Below are 9,327 nucleotides of genomic sequence, written 5' to 3' on the forward strand. Positions count from 1 at the left end.
CCTAGGTGAGGATGACGTCCCCAGCAGCCTAGAGCATCCCGCCTAGGTGAGGATGACGTCCCCAGCAGCCTAGAGCATCCCGCCTAGGTGAGGATGACGTCCCCAGCAGCCTAGAGCCTCCCAGTATAATCATATCATGCATCCCAAAGGCTTCGGGCCAATCTAGAACACAATGCGCATGCACAGACATGCATCATCAAGAGACCAGCTGCAAGAACCCAGAAGAGACAGCCGGCCACGTTATAACATAAAAAAAGAAGATGGCGGTGCGGGACCTAAAGTGCAGCGGCATTTGGGAAATGGATGTTGAGTATGTGTTTTGAGGATAACCCAGGAAACCAGGTAAGAGGGGAAAAAAACAGGGTGGTGAAGTTTCTCTTTATTCTGATTGTTGTACCTTGCGATTTATCTGATTTTCTGGAACATTGGGATTAATTACTTATGTTATATTATAGGTACTTTAACCTAGGAGGTTGCTACCTAACTAGTTATATTTCATTTTCATCAGCCAGAACAATTAATTTTTATTTCTAACGGTGTGAATGCAATTAGCTTATTAAATAGTCCTATGACTTTGTTTGCTTATGTCACTAAGACCAGAACATTTATTCCATTCCCTCTCCCTATCTCCTATACTCTCTCCATGGTGTCTGTCACAAGTTCAGTAGGATGTCCTGCGTGTCTTCAAGCACAAGCCTGCACCCTCCCCCTTTTACATGATGTCATAAAGACGTCTACAGCTGCCTATTTATTCTCCAGCAGCTTCAAGAGCTTCTAAAACATCAGCTGGAGACCGGTTCAGCTTTCCAAACTTACAAGAGGCAAGAGTAGCACATCACTTCACTTCTCCTACGCAAGGAGCTCTGAAACGTAAGTTCTTGTCTCCTTCCATTAAATAGCTTTTATCTGCATGCATGCAACTAACGTAAACCAATGCATGAGTACTACCAGAAAAAGTAGTAAGAAAGAATTTAAAGTAACACTAAAGTCAGGAGTTAAATCTTAAAAATGCATTCAAGTACTCTAACTATTAACAAAAATGTATCTTATTTGTGTATCACTCAGCTGTAGATCATACATTCATGCTGACACTGTCCTTCCTTATGGAGGGTGACTACTTTTGTTCCCCATGGTCCCTGTGTGTTGTAAAGTAGTCACTGCTCCAAGCTCACTCCCGTGATGGACTACAATCTCACATTTAGTTTACTTATGTGTATTGTGATTTTAGTCCATCACGGGAGCTTGGAGAAGTGGATACTTTACAACACACACAGGGACCATGGGGAAGAAGAGCAGCCACCCTCCAGAAGGAAGGACAGTGTCAGCACCAATTCAAAGATGATTTGAGGATCTACAGCCGAATGATACACAAATAAGATAATTTTTTGTTAAGGCATTTGAATACATTTTTTAAGGTGCAACTACTGCGTTAAGTGTCACTTTAAATTACAAAGATGCAAGATTTGCTATAGGCATGGAAATATAAGTGAATATTACTATTATTTATAGTACTGTTGCAATTACTTATTACCAATATTATTGTTGTATTATACAGTTCGATTATTACATTTTTATAGTTACTTTTATTAATGTCGATTTCTTTTTAAAAGATACGTTTTCAAAATATATATTTTTGGTAGGTTACTGCAGAAAATATAAGGCTATAAATGTAGAATAGTACTGTAAGTTGGTAGGCTTCCGACATACTGGTGGTGCTTGAAACTCCTTATAGACCATAACTAAGTGCCTTCAAAAGGGAAAAAGCTAAGGAGAATACTGGCAAAGTGTACTGAGAGACTGCCTTTTAAAAGCTTTACTTTGCTTTCCCAATGCTCACAAGTTCATGTTACTAATGTACTTCAGTTTCCTGTAACATTGTTCTGAAATTATTCTGTGTGTGCCATCTCCACTGAGAACACTATATGCTATATACATGCAAGTCCTTTTACCACTTATGGAAATTGTATGCAACTCCTTTCACCACATTTAATCACCAGATGAAATGTTCAGACTTTCCAATAAATGTTTATTCTTCTAACAACACACAGATAACATATGTCAAAAGAGAAATTGTAAAGTAGATTAAATGATTGAGGTCCTATCATGAAAAGTAACCCTTACACGAATCATTAGAACACACATCACTATTAACAAATCACATTTTTATTTAGGGTGAAAACGTTCCTCTTTCTCTGTATGAATAAAAACCACAGCTCCCATTTCAGCCTAGGCAACCTATAAGCACATTGTCTTTGACAACCAATGGCTACCAAAGAGAGTCTATTCGGTTTAATCAGTAGGGTGATAAAGGGAACAAAAAATGTACATTTACCCCATATACATATATAATTATGCCTATACTGTATATACAAAAACACATTGATAAGACTGCTCACATCAAGTTGATATCTTTCACATTTATATCTTAAAAAATGAAAAAGGCTAGAGTTCTCATTGAATTACCTATTTAAAGGAAGGACCTCTTCAGGACATATAGGTACTATTTTAGCAGTCAGGTAGTTGTGTCTAAAACAGGTAATAATAATATGCCATACAGAGGGTTGCAAGTTGCTCTTCTACACAATCAGGAGGTTGAAATATCAATATAAATTTGTGTGAGATTGTTCTATCTTCTTAGTAGTGCAGTACAATTAGTAGCTATTGTTTAATGCTCAACCCCAGGATTATCACCTCTTTGCATTATTTGTTCCATTTCCAGCCAGACCACCGCTTCTTCTCAGTCTGAGTTAGGAAGAGATGGCATCTAAATACCTAACCACTTCAAAGTCCACAGTGAAAGAAAATAGGTGGAATAAAACTAAAGTGGTGCTATGCCAAGTCTTCTACTTGGTGCTTAAGGGTCAGATTTACTGTAGAGGAGATTTCAGCAAATTAAGAGGAAATCAGTTAATTATTTTAGAAGAAAAAAGATCTCAAAAAGTTAAAATAATTTGAGTGTGATCATGGAAGCAGGCACCAATATAATGTTTGGTTGCTATTAGAACATAAACTCATTTGTCGGTTAACCTTGGGGCTTCATGTGTCCATAAATCCCCCAGGACAGTGAACAAAGATTGAAAAAGTAGGCGGGGCCAGAAACACAGAACAAAGTAAAGAATTAAGTAATTGTAAAAGAAATAAAAATGTGAAAGTGAGGAGCACACATATGCTACAGACATAAAATATTTAAAACATAAATTTGCTCTTCAAGTGTGAGGATTCAAAGTAGTTGTTCAGATTTTAATAAAGCCTTTGCATTTCCTTTCAGGCTGTATCCATTCCCATTTGTATTGTCAGTAGAGCTACTGAATCTACAGCTCAAAAATTCTGCTTCAATGTTGAGGATGGAAGAAATAGCCAATGGCACAATAACAAGCCAGGGAAATGGCTTATATCAGGATCCACCAAGCCAAGTCAGCAATGGAAAGGACAACAATGAGTATCTCTACATCCTGATAGTGATGTCTTTCTATGGAATATTTCTGATGGGCATCATGTTGGTCTATATGAGGTCCAAGAGGAAGGAAAAAGAATCCAAGCTCTTCCTCCTTTATCAAGATGAGGAGAAGCAATGGATGGAAATCAGAAAAAGTGCTTCTTCCTTGTCTGTATCCAAGCCAACCCCACCTTGCACTGTGTTTACAGTGTTACAGGACACCTTTGCGACAGGCAGGTTCTGTACTGACTGTAATGGAGCAGATAGTAGTATAAGTTCTGAATCTTCATCTTCTGAGGTACACTTTACCATTCAAGAAGAAGCTGCTGAAGGAACAGTTCAAGAAAAGGCAGAGGAAAAAGCTGATGACCCAACTCAGATTTCCTAGCGAAGAACAAAAAAGACAATTGATCTAAGTCTAGAGGATCTCTCTTGATGAGACACTAGTATCGGGTTTAGGGTCATATTGCCTAGTGAGCTCCTTTTAGAGAAATGAACTACAAATGGTTTAAAATCAAATAGTATATTAGGCTATGAATGTGTGCAGAGAGGAAAGGCTTCATAGGCTTTACTGTTGAACCTAACCCTAGAAACCGATAGAAGGTCCTGTCCTACTGGGGGCATAACACAGACCAATAAGCACTCTGTGTGACCATATAGTTCCACAGAACCAGAATTAACTAATAGTGTCAGCATTAGATGCATTAGTTTTTTATTGTTTTGTGATAAGGGTTGATGCTTTAAGTTCCTCACCCTGAGCAAATAAACAGTGTCCTACACTGGGAATCCTACTGGTGTAGAAGGTGTAGGCCAGACACTGCTTTAGACCCAAGCCTGGGTACCTCAGGAGATGGCAACCAAAGGGTATGAAGTGCACTAATGCACAGAGAAAAAAGAAGAGGATTATTTTCTGACATTTAATTGTTGCACTGATAAATGTCAACAAAATGTTATTATATATTGCTTTACAGAAATTCTATGCTGACTGCAGCACTTCTTGGTAGATTGTAGCAAGCACTAGTAACTGTGCTCATTAGTATTTTTCTATTCAATCTTTGCTTTAAAATACTTTTTTTTCCAACAACATTAAAATACAGTTGATGTATGTATGACTTTGAAGTTAACAAATGTATGTGATGCCTGTTTTGGACAGTTTAACATAAAGAGTTAGTCCATCCAAGCCAGATATTTCAATTTAGCCTTTTGGTAGGACTGATGAATCTGTAATACATACAGTAAGCTATCTTAGAATTTAAGGTAGCCATTGATGGAGTGAATTTCGGCTGGTTCCTGATGAATTGGCCAAAATTAGAAACCATGGGTGGCCTTGCCTGCATCCCTCCACTTGACAAAAGTTGATTTTTCAATCGACCTTTATCGAAGGAGCCAGTCCAAACATTTTCAGCTGAACAGTACCTGCATGTGATTGGACCGGGTATTCAGCAGCTGCTGGGGCAGCGGGGTTTCTGCATCCATGCTGTTTAAAGGGACACAAAATGAAATTTTAAAATATGCATTCAAGTACCTTAACTATTAACACAAATGTATCTTATTTGTGTATTACTCAGCTGTAGATCCTCAAATCATCTCTGAATTGGTGCTGACACTGTCCTTCCTTCTGGAGGGGGCTACTTTTGTTCCCCATAGTCCCTGTTTGTGTTGTAAAGTAACCACCATTCCAAACTCACTCCCGTGATGGACTATCCCACGTTTAGTTTACTAGTTTGTATTGAGACTGTAGTCCATCGCAGGAGCGAACTACTTTACAACACTAAGCGTGAGATTGTAGTCTATCACGGGAGTGAGCTTGGAGTGGTGACTACTTTACTACACACACAGGGACCATGGGGAACAAAAGTAGCCCCCCTCCAGAAGGAAGGACAGTGTCAGCACCAATTCAGAGATCATTTGAGAATCTACAGCCGAGTGATACACAAATAAGCCTAACTATTGTTAGTAGTTAAGGTACTGGAATTCATTTTTAGGATGTAACTGCTGAGTTTTGTGTCACTTTAATGTGGATGCAGAAATCAATGGATTTAACTCTTTCAGCCAGCAGGACTGAATAAGAGAAATTTGAAACGTGTATGGCCAGCTTAAGTTCTCTGCTCCACCCACCTAAGCTCTTGCCATCCACCATGACTATAAGAAGGGAGTTTTACTATAATAGCTTTGTGCTATACTGTGGAGAGTGAACAAGAAAAGTGAGCCTTCCTTGCTTGGCCTTATAACAGTGGTAGCAGAAGGCAGAGCCAGTAAGGGGATCTTATCAGTAGAGATCTCTACATATAAATAGCCAGAGGGTGATTCATCGCATTGAACTGAAATGCACTTTGGTAGACTTGTTTGTTTTAGATGTGTTCTATTACATTATAATGTACTAAAGTACTCAATTACCCTGGGATATATAGAACACTGCCCTGTACAAACTACCTACTACCACATACAGTCATTTCTTAGTCAGGAACTTTATAAATTGCAGACCTGCAGTTTTCCTAGCCCTTTTTTTCCATTTAGGTAGTTCTGTTTGAAACAAAGCAACAAGTGGAATACTCTACTGTATGCACTGACCAAATTCCTCCTCTCATCAACCTTGAGCATTCCACACAATGAGAGGTGACTGGTAATAAGTTGCTATGTATCATTGCACTTTTTATGTTGTCTTATTAAATAAGTCTAGTAAGTCCTAGCTTAAAAAAATTTTTTCGGACTACCATTTGCAGTGATGGTAACTGCAATACACAATTCCAAATCTAGCTACAAAGGCAAAGTAAAAAAATAACCATACAACATTTTCCACGGAAAGAAAAAATGAAAATGTTGATATTGTGTGTTTGGATCCAAGGCACTTCAAGTGCAAGTATTTAATGTTGCTGTTTATATAGTACTTTGTTCTAGAGAACAGAGTCCTCTCTCCCATTGAATTTTCTTGTCTTGTCTCATGTTATATTTGATTTGTCATTGTCTTTATAAAGTGCTGTGAATATGTTGGTGCTCTATGAATAAAGGATTATAATAACAACCCTATGCAGAGGTCTTTTACTTAAAGTATAATGATACATGCCCAGTGTATCAACGGATATATAACAATATCACTAGCGTTATAATCTTCTGGCTGCAGCTAAAAAGCATAGGAAGACTAAAACCACACAAAGCTTAGTATTGCTACAAGAGTCTCTATACGTATTCTGCAGGGATTAATGGTCATTGGGCAAGAGGAAGGCTAGCAATGGGGGCACATGACCACCTTGGATATTTGTTTTTGTAAATAGGGATTGGTAGTAATATTAGGGTAGTAGGGTCTCTTTCAATATTATACATATGGGGGAACAGTGGTGATAGGCTGGGAAAAAAGAACTTCTTCCAATGAGGACACCTGTTATGGGAACAAATGTCTAAGAAGGGAATTCCCCTCACTTTTGGAGATTGCTTCAAACTTCCTGTTGCATCTCTGGGACAAGAAGTTGAGGGGAATCCACCTAATGGTACACATAGAGGAACAAAAATTAACCTGGATGGGGTTTTCACCCTTCCGTACTCTATCCAAAAATAATTTTAAAAGTTTTGACTCTACATACACTTTAACTCCTTGGTTCTCAACTGGTGGGTCGTGACCCTAAAGTGGGTCGCGATCCCATGTTCAGTGGGTCGCCGCAAGCCTTCCACTTTTCAAGGTGAGAGGCTTCTCAGCCTTCCCCTAGCGCAGCACTGTCAGTTCTCACACCAAGCAGCCATTCAAAATATGGTGCAGAGTGTCAGCTTGAGGGATGGGATGGGACTATGGCTATGGGAGCTCCATTGGAGCTGCAATGGGAGATGCATTGCTTACAGCTCCCTCACAAGTCTTGTAGAGCTGCCTGGACCAGAGTGATGTCACATTCTGGCTCCTGGCACCTCTATAGGGCATGCAAGGGAGCTGTACAAGCAATGCACATATGGATGGAGCTCCATCACAGCAGCCCACACTGGGCTGCTAAAAAAAAGAAATAAAATACTTTTTGGAGTGTGTATATGTGTGTGAGATTGTGTCTGTGATTGTGTGTGTCCGTCTGTGTTTTTGAGGGCTCATTCACACTAGTACAGTGCGTTAATTGAACAGTCCTATGCAGTTAACTAATCGCACCTACTATGCGTTCTGGTGCGGGAGGTGCATTGCGTTGCCATTCATTTGAATGCCACCCCAAACGTATTTCCTGCCTACAGTTCAATCGCCTGCACAGGAATGCGTGGTACCGCAATGCCGTGCAGACTTGGGTCGCGACTTAATGACCAAGGACAAATGTGGGTCCTGAGGGTACACAGGTTGAGAACCACTGCTTTAACTGTATCACCTAGTATGTCTTTGGTTTCTATTATGCAGTCTATTTCCTTATGCCCCCCAATAGTTAAAACACTTTGATGGTCAAACATGCCCATCAATATTTCTAATTGATGGCTAGTTTGTAGAAACTTTCCATTTAAATATTTGCATAAGAGACAACCAGTCTAATGGTCAGTGTACAAAAAGACTCGCTGGATCAGTGTACAGCCAGGAAATTCCCCATGTCTTCAGCCCTCCACACAGTGAGCAGCATTACCAGAAATAGCTCACGGAATGGCTAGAGGTCTGGCCTAATGCCGTTCACTTTTAGACTAGCTATTTTCCTATGCTACACATTCTCCCAGTTCCCCATGATTTCATACTTGGTGACCTGTGGCAAAAATATTGGGGTAAATCATGTTCCATCAGTAATACATCTTTTTTTAAATAGTATCTGGAATTCTCCATCTGCGGAATTTTGCTATAAATAGGCATGTTTAAACACCAAATAAATTACATCTCTTGCATCTCATGTAAGATAATGTTCACACATATTCCTTTTGTATGTATTTAAGTTTCCTGTTCTTAGCATAAAATTTATGGGCATATCCAGCAAAGTTGTGTAGCACATTTCCTAGGAATCACTACAATTCTGTCTCATCATTACAAATGGAGCACAATCATAGAGAGTTTTATACTGTGTATTTACAAGGATTTTAAATGTCTGGAGGCAAGCCAAGCAGGAAAGTTGGAGTGGCTCTACAATGTACTTGGTACGTGGAGCACACCAGCCTAGGTCTAATGCCTTGTTCACACAAGCAGCAATGGTGCTGGTAAAACCAGGCAGATGATCTTCAGTTTTTGCCACCCCTGGCTGCCTGCTGCAGTGTCAGCACTGCAGCCAACATTGCTGTGGCCGTGATACTTTGTGTTGTGGCAAAAATTATACAGCATGCTGCATTGTTTGAAAATATGCTAAGCCCAGTGCAGATGAATTGGTTTTATTTCACCATCGATGCTGACCCTGTATAGTGCTGTGTTCACATAAGGTTTTATCAAAGGCTCACTCTAGTTAGCATTGATCTACCAGGCACACAGCCAAATGCATAGGCTAACTACCTATACCTATCTAACAATTATAGGATTTATAATTTTGTGCAGTTTGATTTGTGTTCCATGCCCCCAGCCAGCCAGTACAATCAGATCAATGACTTGGCCTAGTACACACACCTAGCTTGTTAACTGGTTAGTAAAGGAGATGCAGCAGACTGCTACAGTAATCACTCTGCTTATGGTAGCATGATCCCTGTCAGTGCATGTGCAATGCAAAGGAGCCTGATTGAATTCTAGTACTGGCCCTCTTTAAAGGTGCCCATACACCTTAAGACCATCGCAAGACTTTTGTCTTGCGATGGTCATATGCTTCTTGAAAGCCCGTACGATCTGCCCACCTTGGACGGGCAGATCGTACTTGCGATCATCGAAAGCCCGCCCCGCTGAGAGGCGGGCTTCCAATGACGGCAATGCAGAACGGGCAGTGTGCGCGTGCGCACACCGGTCCGTTCAGCAGCTATCGGGCGAGCAGGCTAGA

At 40.0% G+C, this 9,327-nt stretch overlaps 1 protein-coding gene across 1 annotated transcript; it reads left to right on the forward strand.

The window, feature by feature from the left end:
* Nucleotides 1-768: 768 nt before the first annotated feature.
* On the forward strand, nt 769-3,999 carry KCNE4 (potassium voltage-gated channel subfamily E regulatory subunit 4). Its single transcript, XM_018573544.1, has 2 exons — nt 769-870; nt 3,269-3,999. Exon 2 carries the CDS (start codon nt 3,336-3,338, stop codon nt 3,822-3,824), a length of 489 nt encoding a protein of 162 aa, XP_018429046.1. The 5' UTR covers nt 769-870; nt 3,269-3,335; the 3' UTR covers nt 3,825-3,999.
* The last annotated feature ends 5,328 nt before the right edge of the window (nt 4,000-9,327 follow it).

This window comes from Nanorana parkeri, unplaced genomic scaffold (genome assembly GCF_000935625.1).
Source record: "Nanorana parkeri isolate BGI_ZX_2015 unplaced genomic scaffold, ASM93562v1 scaffold2420, whole genome shotgun sequence".
In the NCBI taxonomy this organism is placed as follows: domain Eukaryota; kingdom Metazoa; phylum Chordata; class Amphibia; order Anura; family Dicroglossidae; genus Nanorana; species Nanorana parkeri.

What these genes read in the sequence shown, in the direction of transcription:
- KCNE4 (XM_018573544.1), top strand. Translation starts at nt 3,336, where the DNA reads ATGTTGAGGATGGAAGAAATAGCCAATGGCACAATAACAAGCCAGGGA.